Genomic DNA, 25,717 nt, shown 5'->3' on the forward strand with positions numbered 1-25,717 from the left:
GCAGCTGTAGCTACTGAAGAAGTCGTCACTATGCACTCCATCTACAAAGTGTTGGCAAGTCAGTACGACCCCCTGCTCTACCAGATCACCTTCTTACAGTATGGAAAAAGTGGGAGGACGAGTTACCACACCTGCAAAGCATAACACTTCCCAGATGCTACCCCACAAGTAAGCTTGACACTCCCACCTGCAAGCGTGAGATCCACGTGTTCTGCAATGCCTCTGAGCAAGCCTATGGCTCAGTGGCATATCTTCGGTCTGAAAATCCTGAGGGTGTAGTGCAAGGCCCCAGGTCACTCCCCCAGCAACCTCCCTGGCCCACGGTCCGACAGGAAGCAAACATAAAAGCAACACAAATGAAAGCACAGCACAGTAACATAAAGGCAAAACACAATCATAATAAAAGGAAACACAAATAAACCAAACAGGACACATAAACAGGCCCAGAACGGCCCCCAACTCAGTCCCATTTCCCATCATGCCTCACGGCGGAACACAGTCTGCAGGGCAGCGGCCCGCTAGCGCCCCTAGTGATCCCCATGGTTGCTACAATATGCTTAATTTGTGCAAGGCGCAACCCTGCGCGTGCACTGGAGGTCACGTGACTCTGAGCCCGACATGTAGCACGCATCTTGATGGTATTATTTGTGTGACCAGCAGAGGGCAGTGTTGGATAATAAATGACTTTACTTCTCCCAACTTGTTGATGCAGCTTGTTTGAATACTCAGGACAGCCTATAATTAGGATTTCAAAGCAGTTTGAGAGACGTTCATTCATAAAGATCATTCACTTTGACTTTAGGAATATATTGCTTTACTGTAGGCTGTACTATGAATCTAAATGCTGTTTGTTTGCACTGTGGCCTTCTTGCATTTGTGTTTTGTGGTTTACTGTTTGTCATTTTTTCCCATTTCAGAACCACACCTGTACCCATGTTTTTCCATCTGATCTACACGGCTGTTGCATAATAAATATTCAACCACAGAAGATGTCTGTCTGATTCTGACCGATCAGCCTACTGTGAGCCCTAAATTAGCGATCCAGCAGCATGTCATCTGGGTAGCCAGTTCCTCACAATCATGTTCAACTAAAAGTGCTCAGTGATCCTCAAAGTAAACTTTGTAAATTGTGCATGGTTTCTCATGGTGACAGCCAGGTTTCTCTGTTTGGACAGGAAGTCCCTCCTCCTCATCATGTCACAGTGACATATGTGAGAGCAGCAGGTTGGATCTTCATCTCCCAGCACTTGTTCCTTTTTCTGTCTTTAACGGCCAGTTATTTTACCATCAAGCTTTTATTCTGAGCAGCTCTGACCTGACAGACAAGATGCTGAATGAGAAACATGAGAGACAAACTATGAAAAACACTGATGGTTTGTGTGTTTTAGATAATTTCGACCATACTGGACAAAATTGTTGTCAAATGTATGAAATGTCTGTAAACAGGAAACCAATTTGAATGAAAAGGTCAGAAACAAATAAAATCATTAATGAATGATGTTGTGGATGAACTTTACATTCTATTTAAGTTTCGAACTTTGACAGTGGTCGGTTTGATTCCACAGATTATTCCTGGCATCTTTCTGAAGGATTTATAACTGATGAGAAATTCCACGTATGGTATTGTCTCTCATTCAAAGCATTTGATTAAATGTTTATGTCTCACAGATGATGATTAAATTGAGAGTTGTTAAACACACAGAACAGTCCATTCATAAAAGAGCTGCAACAGGTTGAGGTGAGGCTGATAAGCTGCAGTTCCCTCTGTGTCCACTAGGTGTCAGTATGAAGCTGAACGCTGTTTGTGATCCTCCGGAAACAGTGAGAGAAGAAGCAGCTTTGGAGGCTGTTTGAAGCTGTGTTGTCATGTGACTCGTTTCTCACAGAGGAAATATTTCATCTCGTGCAGCAACAATGAGTTCAGTTCAGGCTTTGAGAGAGTTTATCAAGCAACGACTAACTGCTGCTGCTGGAGAAATGTGAACAAACTGTGGTTCAGTAAGAAGTGGAAACCTCCAATCAAGTCTCACAGAGCAGGTTAGTAAAAGTGTGAATGAAGACATGAATGTGAGTGGTGGAGGATTGTTCCATTTGTTTAGAAGCCAGCAGACAGAAATGAGGCTGCAGCTGCAGTTGTTGTTCAAAGTGAAACAACAGGAGTGATTTGAAAGCAGAAAGCTTCAGCATTAAACAGCATGTGTGTCAGAAAGAGTGGAAACGGTGCTTGAGCTGTTTGTTTCAGTCTGGGCCAACATGCTAACGTTACTGTGGTTTGTGCAGCTTTTAAGGCTGGATTCTACTTTGTGCGTGAACGTGAGGCGCGGAACGTGCACGAGAGAAGGTGTGTGTCTTTGTTCCTCGTCGCTCGTCTGCTCCCAAACTGCAGGGGGCAGTGTATCGCAAACACACGTGTAGCACAGTGCTAAAGTAGAGTAGAGGAAGTAGCTCTTCTTCTTCTGCTGCTCAACATCAGCGGGTGATCCTGTGAATGGAGACTAGTGGAGGGAGGTGGTATAGCAGGACACAACAACTTGTTGCACACTGAGTGTCTGAGCAACGCACGAGCAACTGGGACTGCAGCTTTAGCTTGAAATGACTTGAAGTCCTTCTTCTTGACACCACAGGAATTTGTACCCTGACAGGAGAATGAGCTTAGAAAATGTCTGCTGAAGAGGAGAGAAGAACATACAGGACTGCATTGAATTAGAAATTCAACACTGTTTTAATGCAAGTAACATTCTTGAACCAGAAACATTGTCAAAAATGATGAAAGAGTAAACAAAACATTAAGAAAAGCGTTCAAAAATAACTTGTATTATTGTTTGATTTCTCCATGAGACATCAGCTACAATCCATCTGGCTGAACGTTTTCATAAAGTAGTCGGGAAATTTTAAATTTGATTGCTTCCTTTTTTTGTTCTAGGATATTTTCCAGCTTGTCAGCAACAGCAGAGCCAAATCTTGTGTTTTCAGTCTCCGTGTTGGTGGCTTTCTCTTTGTCTGTGTTTCTAGTCTCTTTGAAATCAAATCTTCAGTCCTCCTCCTCTTCAGCTCTGCTGTTTGTGATGTGCATTATGCATATTTTTGAGGAATTTTGAGGTTTGTTAAGCGTAAATTTTCCTCTTTAGAACTACGGTGAGATGGGCTGTAGCTACTAAAATTGCAGAATTTATCTGTGTGAAGCTGCACAAACCTCACAGACGGGTAAAGCATAAATCAAACTTGACGGTTCGTGTTTATAATAGAGACATTCTGGAAAATCTTCTGGAACTGGCTCAGGTTTATTAGTGTGAGAATAAAGTCTATTTACATGGAAGCACTCTCCATCTCCTGAATTGTTGTTCACCTTCATCACTTCACTCTGAAGCTGATGCTGCATCCAGACAGTTTTCTCATTTATTCTTTAAAGAGCAACTAACCCCCTTGACAGAGATTTACTCCGCCCCCCTCAGGATTTGAAAAGAGGCGGGTTCGGCGGATTGGAAAGGGGCGGTGGGGGTGGGGGGGGGGGGGGGGGGGGGGGGGGGCTGAGTTGTTGTGACAGCGCACGCTGGCAGACATGATTGATGTATCCGTTATTTTTAAAAATGGAAAGTGACAGCGACCGCAGTGCTAGTGCTAGCAACACCTTGTCTGAGGTGGACGACTTTTCTCCTCCACCTTCCCTCCCTTCCCCTGATGCAGAGGAGGGCAGGGCCCAGAGCCGTATCACTTTGAGCCCATGGCTCAAGCACCGACCGAAGCCGGTGCTACTGCAGCCGAGGCGGACACACACACACACCTACCACTAATGCTAATGGCCTAAGCTAATCTAATACACACACTAAAGCTGCGACAAACAAAACTATTACCTAAAAACCTAAGTAACTACGCCAGTGGTGTTGCTGGGATTTATTCCACATGGGTTTTCATGCGGTGCCGAGAGGTGACGGGCTAATGCCAAAACAATGCTAATTTGATAATCGCTATGAAAAAGGTCGCTCGCTCTGGTCCGACTCCCAACTTGTAGGAGGCCGGTTGTAGGGGAGGCATCTGCTTATATAGGGCTGTACTCGATGACGTACGATAGATGCAGGAGCGTGGGCGAAGCGTGCGTTGGATGCCATCATCCAGCCAATCACGAAATTCAAATGTAGTAAACTCTGTTAAACCACTTGGGGTCGTAGTAAGATGATTTTTTGTCACAAAATAGGATTTTAAACAAGTTTGCACTAAATTGTAAAAGTAATGTCAGAAATCAGTAGACAACAATATAAAACATGCATTCATACAGTTTATCAGCAAAAAAAAGTGATTTGGGGTTTAGTTGCTCTTTAAAGCCCACTACTGTCAGTTTTCTTGAAATTAGCAGACCTTTTTTTTGTATACGTTTGTATTTTAAATGCAGTCTGTCCTGTCTCATCCATCCATCAGTGTAAAATCTTCCCTTCCATCACATCTGTGACTTTTATCTTGTTTCCCTCCAGAGAATCCACAGCAACACATTGGTCAGCAGAAGGTGAGCTCCAGTGTGGAGCAGGAGGAACATGAAGCTCCACACATGAAAGAGGAGGAAGAGCTTGTTGAGGTGACTGTTCCTGATGGTGAAAGTGACAATTCCCTCCACTGTTTGAGAGACTTCAGCAGCCAGAGACGAACTGCTGCTGCTGTGGAAATATTCAGCGTGTTTGAAGAAACTGTGGTCCAGAACGAGATGGAGATTGATGGTCAGCGCAGACACAGAACAGGTATGGAAACATGTGAATGAACACATGAATGTGACTGGTGGAGGATCTCCATGGTTGTGGCTGTGTTTGGTTTATCCTCCACAGACAGAAGCAGAGTTTGTAGCTGTTATGTTTTCCGTCTCTTTATTCACCAGACTGGTAATTCCAAATTAGAGCTGGGCGATATATGAGATTAATTCGATTTTATTATTTCAATCGATGTAAAAAAATTAAATTCCGAAATCGAGTTGAATGTTTTCTGTCCCTCTGCTATTTTTATCTGATGTGTGTAATCCACACAGTCACCATACCAGGAGGACTGGCGCTGTAGCACAGACTACAGTCAACATTCTCTCACAAATGAGCAAAAGACGAAGAACACACAAGCAGATACTACAGGGATACATGAGAGATGGAGGTGGAGAAAGGAGAAGAAAATGAGGACGATATTGTGCAAAAAAAGGGTACTAGGACTTCAATAGTCTAGACTTGGTTTGGATATGTGAGGTTGGACACGAAGCAGACCGATGTGTTGTGCAAAGCTTGTAAAAAGATGGTGAAAACAAAGGGAAGTAGCACAACAAATGTCTTTCAGCACCTCAAGCAGAGGAACTCAGCAGAGTGGGAGCAATGTGTCAAGCCTCGCAATACCTGCACAGAAGCAAAAAGTCAGTTATATAAAATGGTGCTTTTCCTGTTATTCGTCTGGTCTATGATGGCACTTCCATGGAGAATAGTTAACATTTTATTTTTGTTTGTTGTAATTTAATTTTTTTTCCAGTTTTCCTTTTATTTTTTCATTTCAATGCTGTGCCCATGCAAGTGATCCTGTTAGAATTACCTCAGTAATGCCGTATTTTCAGGTCTACAAGCCGCTACTTTTTTCCCGTGCTTAGAACCTTGCGGCGTATACAGAGATGAGGCTTTTCAATGAATTTCTTTCTTCAGACCTCAGGGGGCGCTCTAGCAGAAAGTTTAAAAATGACACACAACACCAAAATCTGAAAATATATTTTACACCCTCATCCCTTCATAATGGCAAACACACGAAGAAAGTCCTATGATGCAGCTTTTAAGTTGAAGGCCATTGATCTGGCTCTCCGTGAAGGAAATAGAGCAGCTGCATGTAAGCTTGGCGTTAATGAATCTACGGTGAGACGTTGGAGGCGGCAGCGGGAAGAACTGATGCAATGCCCAAAGACAAAGGCTTTTAGAGGACATAAAAGCAGGTGGCCGGAACTTGAAGTTGTTCTTGAAGCCTGGGTGAACACACAGAGAGCAGGCGGCCGAGGTGTATTCACTGTGTAGATCCGGCTTAAAGCCAAAGCAATCGCCCAGGAAATGAATATTGAAGATTTCCAAGGTGGACCGTCGTGGTGTTTCAGATTTATGAAACAAAAAAGCCTGATCATCAGGACACGGACAACTCTCTGTCAACATCTCCCTTCTGACTACGAGGAAACGATTGCAAACTTCCACAAATTAATTGAAACAAAGATAGCTGAGAACTCCATCGGACCAGACAGCATCGTACATATGGATGAAGTACCTTTCTTGACCTACCTCTCACCAGGACTGTTAACAAGTCAGGTGCATCATCCATTATGGTGAAAACAAGTGGACACGAGAGGACGCATTTCACATGTTCTGGGCTGCACCACGTCCGGACAAAAGCTTCCACCAATGGTGATTTTTAAGCGGATAACTATGCCAAAAGAAAGACTTCAAAAAGGCATAGTCATTAAAGTTAACAAAAAGGGTGGATGTTGGAAAGCCTAATAAAGTAATGGTTAACAAAGTGCTACAGTAAGCGCCCAGGAGGATTTTTTTCACCAGAAAAAAAAGCGTTGCTTGTTTTGAACAGTATGAGAGCATGTATCACAGAATCTGTGAAAGCAGCTATTAAGAAAACAAACTCGATTGCAGCTGTGATCCCTGAGGTACAACAGAGTATTTGCAGCCATTGGACATCAGTGTGAACCGAGCCTTTATGGCAGCTCTCCGGGGAGAATGGGAGGTTTGGATGACCAGTGGTGAGAAATCTTTCACAAAGACTGGCCGCTTGCGAAGAGCATCTTTTTCTGACGTCTGTCAGTGGATCTCAAATGCATGGAGGAGTGTGAAAGAATCCACCATCATCAACGGGTTCCGAAAGGCCGGATTGCTGCGTGAAGAGAGCAGCGCAGCTTCTGAGGCAACTTCTCCTCGAGATGACAGTGACACGGAGAGCAACACCGATAGAGAGACTGGGGAGAGCAGCACAACTTCAGAGGTAACTTTACCTCGAGATGGGAGTGACAGGAGCAACACCAACACAGAGCCTGAGAAGGTATGTGACGAAGATTATCTGAGGCTGTTCATTTCCGACACTGAAGAGGACGACTTCAGTGGCTTCGGAGGAGGAAGATGAATTGATGAATTGTGGTTTCAGTGCATGGGAGAATGGAGTGACTTTGCGCAGTTGCACTTTAAAGCTCGTGTCCGAAGTTTCTGTTAGTTTCCAAAGTATGTTTCATTTTTTTCAACGAAGCTTTAGTGTGTCAGTCTGGTTCGATACTATAATTTAATATTAGCATAAAGCAATACAAAAAATTATTTATGAGCTCTGCCTTCGTCTCAGACCTCCATGTTATCCGAAAAAGCGCCGATCAGCTTCAGCCAATAGACTTTGAGCTTCCGCTTTGTCATGTTGTCAATCAACGTGTGCGCAGCCAGAGAGCACACACACTCGCCCAGGCAGAGGTGAGTTAGCTATGCAGCAGCCGCTCTGCCTACCTCGGATATATCCATTGTCTGCTGAACATCCACCGTAAACAGCTAAACATGTAGGATGCTGTAGGACTCGAAGCCCTCATTTTTTATCCCACGGGTAATGCGCGTGCACAATTAAAGGGCCGTGGCTTGGTCGCTCAGAAAGCGGAGGGAGGGCAGACCCTCGAGATGTTGGATTAAAAAAAACTCTCATTCTTTCAAAACCCCGGACACGAGCTTTAAGTGCACAGGAAGAAAAAGTGACACTCGTTTGGTGTTCAGTGGTTTCAGCATGCAGGAGGAAAAAAACAAAAAAACAAGCAACTTTGTTTTAGTGCACAGGAGGAAAAAATCAACTACTTTTCTGTTTTGTTTGAGCAGCACTTTTACCTCCCATGTTAGAGGCACTTTTCAGAAACAATCAGTTCTGTTATGTTATGAATAAACTCTTATGATGCATAGGGATAGGTACCTTTCACATCTGAATCGATACGATACCGATACTCGGTACCTGCGAATCGATACCGGTATTTTTCGGTACCTGTTTTCGATACTTTTTTTTTTTTTTTTTTCGGGGGGGGGTATGCATTTGGTAATTAAAGTTATTTTGTATATTTAAAAAAATAGTCAAAACTTCGGAATTTTCAACATTTATGCTTCAATAACATCAACTGAAATAACTCCAACATAGAACTTGAGAAAAATGTGTGTGGGGATAAAGTAAAAAAATTAAATAAATAACATAATAAAAATAGACTCAAAATAAATAGCTGTATGAAATGTTTCACATTTGCACCTGCTGCCCATACAGTAACAAACAACTTTCAGAATAAATAACTGTATAAAATGTTTCACATTAGCAGCACCAGGCACCTCTACAGTAAACAAACACTCAAAGGTATACTGGAGGATGAGAATTGTCTGGTTCCAACTCGTGATTGGGCAGTCATAATGCCAATCAAAAGCCACGTGGGACCGCTGTTGCGTGATGACATATCATGTCGAGTCGCCGCCTCGATGCGCGCTCTTGTTTTGAGCCGCGCATGCGCAGAGCATTGTTTAGGAAGTGACATGCAGCGGGAGCGGCCATCGCAGAAGCAGAAGCCGCAGAAGCGGCTTGTTCCTCCCGCGAACAACTCCGAACAGGGGCGGGGTGGCCATCGGGAGGTTTCCCGAACGGCCGGTGTGTTCCAGGCCAGTGGGGTCTATTCCGGCCGGGAGCCCCCCACCCCCCGCCCTCCCGCCCGCTCTCACGGCCCGTGTGCGTGTCCGCTCTCCCGGTATATTATATATTCGCTCCCAGTCTGCGAGTCAAAATACCCCGAAGATTTTGGACCCACGTCACCACGTCACCGTGTCCTCCGCTCTTGCCGATGTATAATGTCAAGGTGCATTCAGGGTCAAAAAAAAAAAAAAGGTGCGTTCAGGTACCGAAATGTGGTACCGACGGATTTCCCGTGAATCGATACTCGGTACTTCACCGGGAATTCGGTCGGTACCAAAAAATTACCGAAATTCGGTACCCATCCCTAATGGTGCAGAATCTTTCTATGTAAATATCTTATTTCTCAGCCTGGATATCGGCGGCTTGTAGTCCAGTGCAGCATATATGTGACAAAATACTAGGGATGTCCCAATCAAGTTTTTTTGCCCCCGAGTCTGAATCCGAGTCATTTCATTTTGAACAAATACCGATACCGAGTCCCAATCCGATCAGACATGCTCGTGCTACTAGCTTCACACTGCTTTCATGTTGACTGCCGCTGTAACCAATAGCGTCACAGTAAGGAAGTGATGTCATGACGCATGTATTTCCCCTTCTCTGTGGAGGCGAGAGGACCCACTCTGAGCCACCGTGGAACTCCAGATCTGATTAAAAAAGTAATGAAAATAACTCTCCATATATCCGAGTCTGGATTGGGAGGTAACGTCCGATTCCGATCGAGTCCACAAAAACGTGATCGAATCGGGACATCCCTACAAAATTTTTATACTCACTCAGAAGGGCTTTCTGATCCGAAAAGTGGTCCGGGAGAAGGTTAGATCCATAGTCGAGCTGCAGACCTCCACAAACTGTTAACTAATGGGGCATCCCTGGCGCCGGCTCCCAAAATGGCTTTAATCATCCAAAAACTCATTATTTTCACCAATATTTCCTCATGGTCCGCTCACGCCACTCCTGAAAAGCAGATGTTTGCAGTTCAGAGATGTGCTTCTTCTTCTTTGGAGCTGGTGGCGACCAACAACTTTGGTGCACAGCGCCACCTACTGTGTCTCTTGGTGAATGTATGTCAGTTTACTTCCTGATCACGTATTGACTTCAGAGATCTGTAAAACCGCAACAGCGTGTATTTTGCGACGCCGGGCTGTGGTGGAGGAGTGGCGTGACCGGACCATAAGGAAATATTGGTGAAAATAATAAGTTTTTGGACAATTAAAGCAGTTTTGGGAGCCGGCGCCAGGGATGCCCCATTGGCTCACAGTCTATGGAGGTCTGCAGCTCGACTATGGATCTAACTTTCTCCCAGACCACTTTTCGGATCAGAAAACCCTTCTGGGTGAATACATTGTTCTACTTCATTCTATAAACAATGTGAAAACTGTTTAAACCGAACTTATCCTTTAAATCAAAGAAACTCCACTAGTCATCAGACAAAAGGGCCATTTCAGCTGTTAACTTGATATGTTCACTAAGCGTCTTGTCACATTTCTTTAATTTGTTGTATATAAAATCACTCATGCTAGCTTGTGAACCGCTAGCGATAGCTTGCTAGCTAGCGTTAGCTTGCTAGCTAGCGTTAGCTCGCTAGCACTTACAGCTGGTGGTGAGGGGCGCCGGTGGAAACACCACACAGGTGGAGGGAGAGACACTGCAGCTAGCATCGATGCTATCACTAGCTAAGCGAGCAGTCGCACCTGGTGGCTAGGGGTGGCGGGAGCACTTGTTTTATCCGCCTACACCACCAGTGGCGAGCGGCGTTAGTTCACTTCCATATTGGCGGGAGCGCTTGTTTCCATACCCGCGCATTCCAGGCGGGCAGTAGAGATGTTCCGATTCCAATACCAGTATCGGAAATTGCGCCGATACTGTCGAAAATGCTGGCATCGGTATCGGCGAGTACTGGAGTCCAGGCACCGATCCGAAACCACGTCATTCATTAAATTAGTAATCTATTTACTGGTCAGCTCCATCAACTCCGTTAGCACTGACACTTCTTCTTCTGTAATGTTTAACAGCAGCTTGCATCCCGTTGGTTGCACTACTGCCATCTCCTGGTCCAGGGCCAGGTCTACGCAGGGGCATGAGGGGGCCTGGCCCCCTCAAATAAATGTTGTGCCTCCTCAAACTAAATCCCCCAAAATATATTAGCACGAGCATGAACCGCACCGTCTTTGCTCTGACGCCACATGCGGACCCCCACCCCACCCCCCCGACTGAACGCACGTTTGTGCCCCCCCCCCCCCCCCATACACTTGATATGCCCCCCATGAGACGAATGTCTGGCGACCCGTCTGCAGTGACCAACTGCTACTCTGCACGTCAATGGTGGATTGGCTATTTCAGCACCATGGACAGCGCCTTGGATTTATTGGTAAACAGAATCCCACTGTTAAACTTCACCAAAACAGTCAATTGGCTATATCAGCAGCATGGACAGCAATTGGAATTCATCAATGAATAGAGACCCACTGTTAATCTTGACCAAAATGGTGGGTTTGGGTATTTTAGCACCATGGACAGTGTCTTGGAATCATCATGAAAGAGCGGCCCACTGATTTTCTGCACCACAATGGTGGATTAGCTGTTTCAGCACCATGAACAGCATCTGGGATTTTTACCGAAACAGTGACCAACTGCGACTTTGCACGTCAATGATGGCTTGGCTATTTCAGCACCATGGACAGCGTCTTTGATTTTTACCAATAAATTGACCAACTGCTAATCTGCACGTCAATGGTGGATTGGCTATTTCTGCACCATGGACAGCGCCTTGGAATCATCATGTAAGAGCGAACTACTGATATTCTGCATCACAATGGTGGATTGGCTGTTTCAGCACCATGGATAGCGCCTTGGATTTTGAATGATACACTGACCAATTGCTTATCTGCACGTCAATGGTGGATTGGCTATTTCTGCACCATGGACAGCGCCTTGGAATCATCATGTAAGAGCGAACTACTGATATTCTGCATCACAATGGTGGATTGGCTGTTTCAGCACCATGGATAGCGCCTTGGATTTTGAATGATACACTGACCAATTGCTTATCTGCACGTCAATGGTGGATTGGCTATTTCTGCACCATGGACAGCGCCTTGGAATCATCATGTAAGAACGAACTACTGATACTCTGCATCACAATGGTGGATTAGCTATTTCAGCACCATGGACAGCGTCTTGGATTTTTACCAATAAAGTGACCAACTGCTAATCTGTACGTCAATGGTGGATTGGCTATTTCCACACCATAGACAGCACCTTGGAATCATCATGTAAGAGCAAAATACTGATATTCTGCATCACAATGGTGGATCGACTGTTTCATCACCATGGTCAGTGCCTTGGATTTATCTGTAAACGGAGACTTAACATTAATCTTTACCACAACACTCAACTGGCTATATCAGGACCATGGACAGCGAATTGAGATTCCTCAATGAATAGACACCCACTTTTGATCCAAACCAAAACGGGAGATTGGCTATTTCAGCAACATGGACAGTGCCTTGGAGTCATCATGAAAGAGTGACCCACTAACATTCGGCACCACAACAGCGCATTAGCTATTTCAGCACCATGGACAGTGCCTTGGATTTATCTCTAAACAGTGACTTAATATTAATCTTTACCACAACAGTCAATTGGCTATTTCAGCACCATGGACAGCGCCTTGGATTTATCTGTAAACAATGACTTAATATTAATTTTTACCACAACAGTCAGTTGGCTATATCAGCACCATGGACAGCAAATTGGAATTGGAGTCAATGAATTAAAACTGACAATTTTTACCAAATCTGTGGTTTGGCTATTTCACCACCATAGACAGCGCCTTGCAAACATTTTGAAAAAGTGAACTACTGATATTCTGCACCACAATGGTGGATTAGCTATTTCAACAGCATGAACAGCGCCTTCGATTTTTAATGATACAGTGACCCAGGGCCGGGTCTACGCAGGGGCAATAGGGGGCCTGGCCCCCTCAAATAAATGTTGTGCCCCTTCAAACTAAATCCCCCAAATATATTAGCATGCCCCCCCTGAGACGAATGTCTGGTGACGGGTCTGTGCTGGTCGTTAGCTCTGACACATTTCATTGCTGTGCCACTGTGCTGCAGCTTGGTGTTCTTGAGAAGAGGAAGAATGGATCACGTGACAGACGTACAGTGCCTGTTAAAGAAGCCATTTGCCGATGTTTAGAGTACAGCTTCTGCTCTTTGGATTTTTATATTTTGAATGTAACTTCATAGGTTGGTTTTGGACGATAACATTTTGGAAAGTAATCTTTTAAATTGCTGTTGAACTTTTTTTTACTGTTCTATTTAAATGCCATGTTCATTTTACGATGTTATGTTTGCACCCTAATTAAAAAAAAAAAAAACTAGATTTGTTTATTAAGTTACTGTTGCACTACTGTTATACTGTTTTATCTAAATGACTTCATTTTACAATATTGTCTGCACTTCAATTAAAAAATGGAACAACATATATTTCTAGATTTAAGTTGTCGTTGCACTACTGTTTTATATTGTTCTATTTAAATTCCCTTTAATTTAAAAATATTGGGGCTGCACTTTGTTATTGAAAATAATTATTCCTAGATTGATTTAGTTCAATTGTATTTGCACTGCTGTTCTTTATACTGTTCTATTTAAAAATAAATGGCTTGAATTTGCTGTATTGATTCATGTTTTAGAGGGTTTAACCTGAGCCAGGCCTTACCACAGTGATAATTATGTGACAGTCATGCAGGCGTGGCATGGTATTATTTTATAATATACTGGTATCGCATTGGTACTCGGTATCGGCCGATACCCACAGTAAAAATATCGGAATCGGTATTGGGAGGCAAAAAATGGTATTGGAACTAGGGTTGCACTGATACCATTTTTTGGCCACCGATAGCAATGACGATACCTGGCTGTGTAGCATCGGCCGGTACCGATACCCTGCCGATACCACGCTGTTTGAAAAAGAACTGAATTGAAGAGCATTTTTTTCTTGTAATTGTCAAGAACTGTCACGTCCTCTGCCTCGGCCACCACGTGGGGGCAGTGTTGCTGTTTTTCCTCCTTCTCCTCGTTTCTGTTCTCCCCATTTACTTCATACGTATTTTTTTGGGCCACAAGACGCACCGGAATATGATAATGTAACATCCAGCAGCATGAAAGGAAGATGAGTTGGATTCTTAATGCTAGTTTATTAAGCTTCAGAACTTACTGTGGTTGTAACCATGGCAAAACTACAGCAAAACATCCATCCATCCATCCATCCATCCATCCATTCACCCACCGCTTATCCGGACTGGGTCTTAAAACAGCAGTCTTCAGAAAAAACAGCTGAGAGGTGGCTCTCTCTCAGCTTTTCCAACAGGCGCACACATGCTGGCTTCCTGGCCCCGCCCCGTGCTCCCTCCCAGCCACTCAGGCCACAGCGGTGCATTCATGTTAATTGAAAACATAGGAACTCACAGAACTCGTTGACTTGTTGATTATCAAAATAATCATTTATGGCATTCCTGTTCTTATTATCTTGTACTTTTCGTCCCTCCAGAGCTCCCACAGAACCATGACTGCAGAGAGGAGCAGCTCTTTAAACAGGAATCAAGCTGCTGTCGAGAACAGAGAGAACCAGAACCTCCACAGATCAAAGAGGAACAAGAAGAACCAGAACATCCACACATCAAAGAGGAACCAGAAGAACCAGAACCTCCACAGATCAAAGAGGAACGAGAAGAACCAGAACATCCACACACCAAAGAGGAACCAGAAGAACCAGAACCTCCACAGATCAAAGAAGAGCCACGCGAACCAGAACCTCCACGGATCAAAGAGGAACCAGAAGAACCAGAACCTCCACAGCTCAAAGAGGAGCCAGAAACTCCAGAGATTGAGGAAAACAGTGAACTGGGTATCAGCCAGAAGGCAGAGCAGCTTCCACTGAAGTTTGAAAGTATTGAGGAACAAAGTTACCGGAGTAACTTTGTTGGTGAAGAGCGGGTGGAAAACTTTCCTGTGTCAGAGAAGCAGCCTGAATGTGAGAAGCTTCTCTGTGAGGAAACATCTGCTGAAATTGTCGATAAAACACGTAAAAAATGTCACAACTTAGAAAATGTCTTCCACGAGGAACTTTGTGAATTCTGTGGTGAAAGTTACAACCGAAAGAATGATTTGTTAGTGCACATGAGAATTCACTCTGGTGAGAAGCCGTATTCTTGTGAAACATGTGGAAAAAGTTTCAGTGACCAATATGGTTTTAGAATACACATGAGAACTCATACAGGTGAGAAGCCGTATTCTTGTGAAACATGCGGGAAATGTTTCAGCAGACAGAGTCATAAGTTGCTCCACATGAGAACTCACACAGGTGAGAAGCCGTATTCTTGTGAAACATGTGGAAAATGTTTCCGTGACCAGTCTTGTTTAAGACTACACATGAAAACTCACACAGGTGAGAAGCCGTATTCTTGTGACAAATGTGGGAAATGTTTCAGTCGTCGGAGTAATTTGTTGCACCACATGAGAACTCACACAGGTGAGAAGCCATATTCTTGTGAAACATGTGGAAAATGTTTCCGTGACCATTCTTGTTTAAGAATACACATGAAAACTCACACAGATGAGAAGCCGTATTCTTGTGAAACATGTGGGAAAAGTTTCAGTAACCGATATAGTTTGAGAATACACATGAGAACTCATACAGGTGAGAAGCCGTATTCTTGTGAAACATGTGGAAAATGTTTCAGCAGACAGAGTCATAAGTTGCTCCACATGAGAACTCACACAGGTGAGAAGCCGTATTCTTGTGAAACATGTGGAAAGTGTTTCCGTGGCAAGTCTTGTTTAAGCATGCACATGAAAACTCACACAGGTGAGAAGCCGTATTCTTGTGAAAAATGTGGGAAATGTTTCAGTCGTCGGAATGATTTATTGAGCCACATGAGAATTCACACTGGTGAGAAGCCATATTCCTGTGAAACTTGCGGAAAATGTTTCCGTTGTCGGAGTGATTTGTTGCGCCACATGAGAACTCACACAGGTGAGAAGCCGTATTCTTGTGAAACATGTGGAAAGTGTTTCAGGCATCAGAGTCACAAGTTAGTCCACATGAGAATTCACACTGGTGAGAAGCCATATTCTTGTGAGACATGTGGAAAAAGTTTTAGTGATCAGTCTGGTTTTAAAATACACAAGAAAACACACAAAGGTGAGAAACCGCATTCCTGTGAAACGTGGAAAGTGTTTCCGTCGTTATCGTGATTTGTTGCGCCACATGAACTCACAAGTGAGAGGCCGTATTCTTGTGAAAAATGTCGGAAACGATTTCGTCATTGTCCTCTCACAATAGATCTCAAAGAAATCAAGTCATGAAAGACTCATGAGGAGGTTTCATTCATGAAGTTTAGCTTGAGCACAAAATTACAAGGTGTCATCCGGTTCAAAGGAAAACCCAGTCTCACTCAAAATTTTGTTTTACCAATGTTAGTTCACAGCATATCAATGGAGTCATTTCACAAAAACTGACCAACATTGGTGATTAGTGTATTTTAAGGTAGTTTGTGGCTTTGGCTTAATTTTGATGACATTTCCTTCCATTTGGTTTATGTACATGATCCGTAGTGTATTCATTTTGACATATTTTCTTTCAGCTCAATCAACAATACTCTTGGAATGCTGTAATTTTTTTCTGTTGCTAGGGTGGTTAATATGTACACCTTTGAAACCAGAACAAAGTTATGTTTGTGTCACGGGCTGAAGCCCATTTGACAGCCGATACAGAGCAGATCTGGAGCTCCACAAGTTTGCCATTCCCACCAGATGCGGTTGCGAAGTGCAAGGGGGAATTGAGGACTGGCATCCGGTCGTCTGTGACATGATGAATCCAACATCTTCTGTCCAATCCTTTGCGTTTGGCTGCTTTATGCAGAGAAAAGAGACTCGCTGTCAGATCACTTGTCACTAAAGTTTCAGATGTGTGAAACCTAAGGATGAGTACCGATCGCATTTGGATCGATACGGGAATCGGGACCGAAACTCAGTGGGACTCGTTTTCGGTACTTTAGTACACACGTGGACAAAATTGTTGGTACCCTTTTTTTAAAGAAAGAAAAAGTCACAGTGGTCAGAGAAATAACTTGAATCTGACAAAAGTAGTACAAAAAAATTCTATGAAATGTAACTAATGAAAGTCAGACATTGCTTTTCAACCATGCTTCAACAGAATTATTTAAAAAAATTAAACTCAAGAAACAGGCCTGGACAAAAATGATGGTACCCGTAGAAAAGACTGAAAATGATGTGACCAAAGGGACATGTCAATCCGAGGTGTGTCCACTAATTAGTATCACAGATGTCTACAATCTTGTAATCAGTCAGTGGGCCCATATATAGGGCCCACACTGCGCTTTTTAGTCACATGAAGTGTACCACACTCAACATGGACCAGAGGACGCAAAGGAAAGAGTTGTCTCAGGAGATTAGAAAGAAAATTATAGACAAGCATGTTAAAGGTAAAGGCTGTAAGACCATCTCCAAGCAGTTTGATGTTCCTGTGACTACAGTTGCACATATTACTCAGAAATTCAAGATCCATGGGACTGCAGCCAACCTTCCTGGATGTGGCTGCAGGAGGAAAATTGATGACAAATCAAAGAGACGGATAACACGAATGGTAACAAAAGAGCCCAGAAAAACTTCTAAAGAGATTAAAGGTGAACTTCAAGCTCAACAAACATTGGTGTCAGATCGCACCATCCGTCGTCGTTTGAACCAAAGTGGACTTCATTGGAGACGACCAAGGAGGACACCATTGCTAAAAGCAAATTTAAAAAAAGCCAGACTGGAATTTGCCAAACTACATGTTGACAAGTCACAAAGCTTCTGGGAGAATGTCCTATGGACAGATGAGACAAAAATGAAATTTTTTTCCAGGGCACATCAGCTCTATGTTCACAGAAGGACAAATGAAGCATATCAAGAAAAGAACACTGTCCCTACTGTGAAACATGGAGGAGGCTCTGTTATGTTCTGGGACTGCTTTGCTGCATCTGGCACATGGTGTCTTGAATCTGTGCAGGGTACAATAAAATCTCAAGACTATCAAGAGATTCTAGAGAGAAATGTGCTGGCCAGTGTCAGAAAGCTTGGTCTCAGTCGCAGGTCATGGGTCTTGCAACAGGACAATGACTAAAAACACAGCAAAAAACACCCATTAAGGGCTTTTGGTAAAGGTTCATACTGTCTTCGATTCAACTTGGAAGCTAAAAAGTTCTTTTGAAAGACAGATAGTGGTGAGAGTAAACCCAAGAATGGCTAGGAGGAAACAATTAGACTATTCTCAAGTGGCCTTCTGTGAGCTCTGACCGAAATCCTATCGAACATCTTTGGAAGGAGCTGAAACACGCCATCTGGAAAAGGCACCCCTCCATCCTGAGGCAAGTGGAACAGTTTGCTCATGAAGAGTGGCCAAAATACCTGCTGAAAGGTGCAGAAGTCTCTTTGACAGTTACAGGTAGGGATGTGCGAGTACCGATACCAGGTATCGGTATCGGGCCGATACTGGCCTTATTTTAAAGTATCGGGTACTCGTGAAGGCTACCGATGCCAGCCGCCGATACTCACGGCAAGAAAACTCCACACGTAGTAAGCCCTCCTCACCAGCAGTTGGCGGTTTGCAGTGATTGCCTGAAAAGGTTGTGCAAATAAATATTAATTTAAGGGTACCATCATTTTTGTCCAGGCCTGTTTCATGAATTTTTTTTTTATTTTTTATTCTGTTGAAGCATGGCTGAAAAGCAATGCCTGACTTTCATTGGTAAAATTCCATAGAATTTTTGATTACTACTTTGGTCAGATTCCAGTTGTTTCTCTGACAACTGTGAATTTTTCTTTCATTAAACGAAGGCTACCAACAATTTTGTCCACGTGTGTATGTATTTGTCGTAATAAATGTTAATTTGTTGATGGCAGCAGACAAGTTGCGAACAGATACTGTGCTAGCATGCTAACTGTGTCAACTGCAGAAGTTGTAGCTGGAGATCTGAAGCCATTTAAAATGCTGCACTCCTCAGCCTTGACAAAAATGTTGTGCTTATAAGCACAAGAGGATCTTGGGAAGCTCCTGGTTATACCCAGGAGCTTCCTACAAGATTAGAAGTATTCCTGCTGCAGCGACCATAAGCTGTATCTCATTTTGAAAAGTGGAGTCGAGATTTGGATCACATCCTCAGCCATACTGCTGTGTTTACTGAACACTCTGTGACTAACGTACGTTCTTGTGCATGCAATGCTGTGCTCATGTCCAAATTTGGTCGGTACCGATAAAAGTACCGAATTTGGTCCCCATCCCTTGTCAAGCTGCAGGTGCATCCAGTGGAAATTCTTCAGCTTGTTAATCCCTTTATTTTTCAATCTTTGTTTTTCTGTCAGTGTTTTTCTAAGATATGGTATTGATCAGAATCACAAGAAGCTACTATTTTCTTGAAATTCTGAAACATTTTATTGTTAAGAAATCAGACCTTCTGTTACCTCGTGTGTTAGATTGAGAATGAAATTAAAATGAAGTTTTGGGGAAATTCAAACAGTTTCATCTTGTTTTCTTCACATTTTGAAAATTGTCCTCTTTGGAACTGTTTGTTTCCTGTTGATATTCTCAGACCTCCAACATTTTCTAAATTGCGTTGTGAATAAAACACTAATTTTTTGTCATTTTTCAAAATATTTCATTTTGAGTTTTGGCATCATGATTTGTTTGAATCCTTTGAGTAGATTGTTACTGCTGGCTGCAATGATGACGTCATCGACCCAAATTATCACAATGATATCATTAGGCCTGAGCCCCTGGCCAGCCAAGGGCGAAGGGCCTATTGTTTCTGCAACACAGACAACGACTTGTCGAGCACACAGCGCTCGGCCAGGGACTTTCACACACTCAAAACACACAAAAATGACAAGTTGAGTGCGCAGCGCAGCGCTCAACCACAGACATAGGCCAGCTTGTCCAGACACACACACACCGACATGCACTCACACATACACATGTACAAACATAAAAACGCACACGCACCCTCACACACAAACATGATTCGTGCTCCACCACAGACATTCACACTCTCAAACACCTCACAGACGCGTCGGACTTGTCAAGACCTTTCCAAAAATATATAATATGTGGGCGAAATAACTGAAAAAAAAATTGCATATTGTTTTTGCAAAAAATATATTCTTTCTTTCTTTCTTCTTCTTCTGCTCTTTAAACTGGAATTTGACCCCCGAAACATGCTCGAAAACTCACCAAATTTTGCACAAAATTCAATTCTGGCGAAAAAAAAAATTTTAATGCTCAGACGATGTTGTCCAAAAGAACTTTTTGTCATACTGAGTGAAATGCTCCTTTCCCCCTGGGAGAACTCAATACATTATGTTGACGGAAAAAGGTGCAGAAAAAAATCTGACAACTGTAGCGGCCAAAGGACAGTAAAAACTCCCACCAATCGGAAGGTGCGGACCGCTCTTAAACCAATCAAATCCCTTTGCCGTTCTACCAGCCCCCTGCGCGTACATTTCAGTGGCGTGCACTGGCCCTGGTTCAGTGCGTGCGCGTTGCCAAGGTGCTCTCGGCACTCGCGGCTCGCGTGAAAAATATAACGAAGCAGAGCGGGCACGCTGCGCTCCTATGCGCGTTGTGTGCGGACAGTCAGAAAGGTTAATGACATTGGAGGAGATCACAAACTCGGTGCGCGTGGTGCTTCCGTGTCCAGTGCATTCGCTCCCAACGGGAGCTCCTCCAATGGGGTGGGAGCTGGGCGGAGCCTTGGGGAGATGCTACATTCATGCTACATGCTAGTTTTCCAAGATTGCTGACAATAGCTTTAATATGTGTTTAAATATTGGGATTTAAAAATTGGATCTACAGCGCCACCTGCAAAAATCAAGATGCATTGCGTCAATGGGAGGGGGTCCGCAATAATCTTTGTCGTACAGCCACAAAATTCGGTATACACATGCGCCTTGTTGGGACAAAAAAAATAGTATTACCCCATCCTCAGGAAAGCAGCTATCTGGGGCTGAATTTTCAAAAATGCTGAGTCACTGTTTTCCAGGACGTCGTACAAAATGTTCGTTTTGATCACGTGCTTCTCCAAATGAGCTGAAATTTGGTGGACACAATCTACACCGGTAGACAATTAAAGTTATCCAAATCATAAATCTTCACTTCACGGTTTCCGCGTGGCAACGCTGCAAAGTTGATGTCAAATTTTCCCATTTTTTGGGTGTGATAAATGGCTGCCATTCGTACAAAACGAATCCAATCTCAAGCTAATTTTAAACACTTATTTACCCTTCCTATCTGGACACATTGACAGTGATATTTTGACAGTCAGCGTTACAGCGCCCCCGACAGAATCAAAATAAAATCTGTATGGGGAGTAAAATTATTAGTTTGTCAGAAATGAATGAAATCTGGGTAAATGGACTCCACTTATATTGCACTTTTTCATCTGCATTAGCAGAGACCAAAGCACTTTACACTGTATTATCACATTCACACACCGGTGGAGGCAGTTGCCATGCAAGGCGCTTAGTCCACCCACCAGGGGCAATTCAGGGTTGAGTGTCTTGCCCAAGAACACTTCGACATGCAGACAGGGGGAGACAAGAATTGAACTAACAACCTCCTGATTATCAGACGACTGCTCTCCCCACTGATCCACAGCCACCCTGGGTGACTATTCCTTCATGTGGTCCCCATAAAAAAAGGACATTGTAACCATGTTGTAATTTTAACGGTGTTGCTGTGGCAATGGCTGAAGTTCCCTATGTTATTCTAATGGGCCCAAGTGAAAAATGTCCCATTAGATTAAATTTACCTGTTACCATGGAAATGTGCCAAATCTGACACATGAATTCTGACACACATGCAGGTCAAAAACATCAATGAAAGAATAAAACGGGGTGGGTCAGGTAAGCAGCCGGCAAGGGCCTTTTGACACCGCTTGCAGCTTTAATTTTCTTTCTCTTTCTTATACACACAGTGATCAGATTCTCACAGTTAGTCTGTTCCAGGTGTTCATTCTGAAGTTTGTACCAGTTTCTCCCAGATTGTTTCAAGCCATAAATAGATTTCATTTAACTTGTACACTAATTTCTCTCCTGACTCTATTGTCTTTTCAAATCTTTCTGGTTGCTCTACAAAGATTTCTTCATCTATTGGAGTGTGTAAACAGGCTGTTTAGACATCCATCTGATGTACACTGAGGTCATTTTGAACAGCGACCTGCATCAGTGCTCATACTGATGTGATATTAGCTGTTGGACCAAAAGTTTCATGATTATCAATGACTTCTGTTTGATTGTATCTTTTGCAAAATATCTTGCTTTAAAGGTTTTTTTCTTTTCAGCATTTTCTTTCAGTGCATATACCCACTTTCCACCTACTGTATTTCTAGTTCTACCTTCGGGTAAAGGAGTCCGTTCAGATGTGTCCTTTTCCTTCCTGTACTGCTTTTAGGGTTACCTGGCCTCCTGAAGGATTCTGGACCAAAATCGTCAGTTTGTGTTTCTTGTTCAGCATTTTACTTTGAGATGAATTTCACCAGCCTATGTTTTGAAACCTTCTTTGTTTGTGGGTTGTATATCAGATATGCTGGACTGTTCTTGCTATATCCTACAAATATGGCTTTTCCAGATCTTGAGTCCAGTTTCTTATGCTCATTTTTGTATGCATAATAGTCAGAACCAAATACCCACAGTTTTGATAGATTTAGTAGTTACTGGATGTAACTCCAGTTCTACAAGTAAGTGCGTGCCCGCCTACGGGCTTCGCTAGTGGCACACCTCCAATCTCTGTCCAATCCACTGAGACTATACAAAGCTCGACGCACCAATCCCCCGCACGCGATGGCGCAGCGCCACGCCCCACACCGAGGGTACATAACCTCGGATGGCGCTAAGCAAACCCTTCTTCTGACGTAGCAAAAACAAGGGAAGCAGACAGCTGGGCCAGCAGGTAGGCGGGCACGCACTTACTCGTAGAACTGGAGTTACATCCAGTAACTACTAATTCTACTTCGTAAGTGCTTAGCCCGCCTACGGGCTTCGCTAGTGGTACTCACCAAGGCGAAGGCCGTAGGTCGATGAATGTACTCCCAGCTGGCCTGCTGACGGGATTGGTGCATAAGACGGAAGTAAACAAACCGTACGTCCAGAACGGCCGTAGAACTCCCGAAGGACGAGGCGGGCACCTAGCGATGTAGCGCGGCCCACGACGTATAAAGCATCGCCACAGCGACACACACACACGCCGGCCGGGAAACCACAGCGGCAGGCGGTGAAGGGGGGGACCCCTGGCCCGCGTCCCACGCACGGGGAGCGGCAGCGAACCCAAAAACAGCAAGCGGCAGAACTCCTGCCCCTGCAACACCATAAACAACATCCGCAGACCGCGGCAGAGCCGAGCGGCAGGTGGGGAACCCCTGGTCCGCGAGCCCACCCGGGACGCGGCAGCCAGGCCAGAAGGACCGAAACGGTTAGACGACTGAACTGCTGTTCTCGCCGAAAACCGACATGGCCACAGAGTCAGTGCACATATCCAACAGATACGAACGCACGAAGGTGGACGCAGAGGCCCAGGAGGCAGCCTGGCAGATGTCACTCACCGTGACCCCTCTGCACAGGGCCGCAGAGGCAGCCACACGTCGTGTGGAATGAGCACGAATCACTGCTGGTGGCGAGAGATTCTGTGCCTCGTAGGCAGCTGCAATAGCGCCCCCCACCCAGTGGGCGAGACGCTGAGAGGTCAGCGGGGAACCACGCCCCCGGGCTCCAAACCTCACAAACAGCTGGTCCGTGGTGCAAAAGCCAGCTGTGCGCTGGACATAAAGACGCAGAGCCCTGACCGGGCACAGTGACCGCAGGCGTGGGTCGTCCCCAGACGAACCAGGCATGGAGTCAAACGTCCTGACCCGGATCACTCGCGACCGGAAGTCCGAAGTGATCACCTTGGGATGAAAGGCCGGGTTAGGCCAGAGGTGCACGAGTCCCCCATCCTGGCTGAACACCATGCAGGATGGGTGGACTGACAATGCGCAGAGATCCCCAACTCTCTTGGCGGATGCTAGCGCCAACAAGATGGTGGCCTTAAAGGAGAGAAAGCGGTCCTCCACCTGCTCCAAAGGCTCGAAAGGAGGTCCCTTAAGGCCCTCCAACACCACATGGAGGTCCCATGGAGAGACCACATGCCTGGGGGGCGGTCGCAACCGACACGCCCCGCGCAGAAACCGCTTCACAAGCGGGTGGCTGCGTGCAGAAAAGTGGCCGAAACCGCCGTGGCCCGCTGTGATGACCGATGCAAACACCGCCAGGGTGGATGCAGCGCGACCGCTGTCCAGCAGGGCCTGGAGGAACTCCAAAACTCCACCAACGGTGCAGGAGACCGGGTCCAAGCCCCTCTCCGAGCACCATGATGTGAAGAGCTTCCACCGAGACCTGTAGGCCTTGACAGTAGAGGGGGCCCTGGCACTCTGGATGGTGGACACCACCGCTGGGGGGAGGTCTAGTTCCACCAGCCTCACCCGCTCAGCCTCCAAGCCAGGAGCCTCCCGCCCAGGAAGGGGCGGGACCGAAGGGCGCCTCCTGCCTGCTGCAGTGCGTCGGGCCCGTCGGGAATCGGCCACGGGTCCCCGACTGCCAACTGAACCAGGTCCGGGAACCACCGCGCACTCGGGGTGTCCGGAGCCACCACGATCACGTGAAGATTGTGCAACCTCACCCTGCGCAGCAGCGGGCTCAAGAGGTGGACTGGAGGGAATGCGTACAGGATGCCCGACGGCCAGCTCCTGTGTGCGAAGGCGTCTACCCCTAGAGGGGGGGCGTCTGACAACCTGAGCGAGAACCAGAGTGGGCACTGTGCGTTCTCTGCACTGGCGAAAAGGTCTGCCACTGGGCATCCGAACCTGCGCCAGAGTCGGGCTGCGACCCACGGGGACAGGCCCCACTCGTTGTGGAGTGGGCCTCCCCGGGACATTCTGTCTGCACCGACGTTGAGGACTCCGGGCACGTGACGCGCCCTGAGAGACGCGAGGTGCCGGTCCGCCCACCGGAGGATCTCCGCCGCTATGCGATGAAGAGGGGGAGACCGGGTCCCCCCCTGCCTGTTCAGGTACGCGACCACCGTAGTGTTGTCCGTCCTGATGAGCACATGGCTGTCCTTCAGCCTGGCTTGGAAATGGAGCAGGACCCTCTGCACCGCCGTCATTTCCAGCACATTGATGTGAGTGGGAGTCAAATCCCAAGCACCGCCCACCGCGTGGTGGTCTAGGGTGCCTCCCCATCCCGCGAGAGACGCATCGGTGAACACTTCGACGTGATGCGACACGCAGCCCAGGGGAACTCCTTGCATTAGAGAGCAGGATCCATCCAATAAAGGAGATTCTGGCGTGCTTGGGGCGGGATCGGGAACCGTTTGCATCCGTCCCACTTTCCCACGCAGCGGAGGCGTGCAAACCACCGTTGCAGCCTGCGCATGTGTAGAAGGCCCAGCCGGACCACTGGGTGGGCCGCGGCCATTAAACCCAGGACGGTCCTGATCAAACGAACCCCGACCAGGGGTGTGGTCACTGCAGACCTCAGGGTCGAGAGAAGGGAGGTCCGTCTCTCCTCGGAGAGGCGGGCAGTCATAGAGAGCGAGTCCAGCTCCAACCCCAGATAAGCCATGCTCTGAGCTGGGGTGAGTGCGCTCTTGTGTCGGTTCACCGTGAACCCCAGGAGCTCGATGTGGTGCAGGACCTGGGTCGTGTGCAGCACAGCCTCCTGATGAGAGGACGCCAGTATGAGCCAGTCGTCGATGTAAGTGAGGATCCTCAGACCATGACGACGGAGGGGCTCCAACGCTGCTTCGACACACTTGGTAAAGGTGCGAGGGGCGAGAGAGTAGCCGAAGGGGAGCCGGTTGTATTGAAAATACCTGGTCCCCACGGCAAAGCGGAGGAAGGCTCTGTGCCTTCTGAGAATGGGGATGTGGAAGTAGGCGTCCGTCA

The 25,717-nt window shown here is 45.7% G+C and overlaps 1 protein-coding gene across 1 annotated transcript in view; it reads left to right on the forward strand.

Annotated features, from left to right (window-relative positions):
* The first annotated feature begins 14,828 nt into the window (after window positions 1-14,828).
* Window positions 14,829-25,717, forward strand: part of LOC115404978 (zinc finger protein 850-like) — an 89,500-nt gene continuing 78,611 nt past the window's right edge. Inside the window, exon 1 of the mRNA XM_030114363.1 lies at window positions 14,829-15,888. Coding sequence (XP_029970223.1) covers window positions 14,865-15,888 — 1,024 coding nt within the window. The 5' untranslated portion in view covers window positions 14,829-14,864. The remainder of the gene's footprint in view (window positions 15,889-25,717) is intronic.

Source organism: Salarias fasciatus, chromosome 18, assembly GCF_902148845.1.
Source record: "Salarias fasciatus chromosome 18, fSalaFa1.1, whole genome shotgun sequence".
Taxonomy (NCBI): Eukaryota; Metazoa; Chordata; class Actinopteri; order Blenniiformes; family Blenniidae; genus Salarias; species Salarias fasciatus.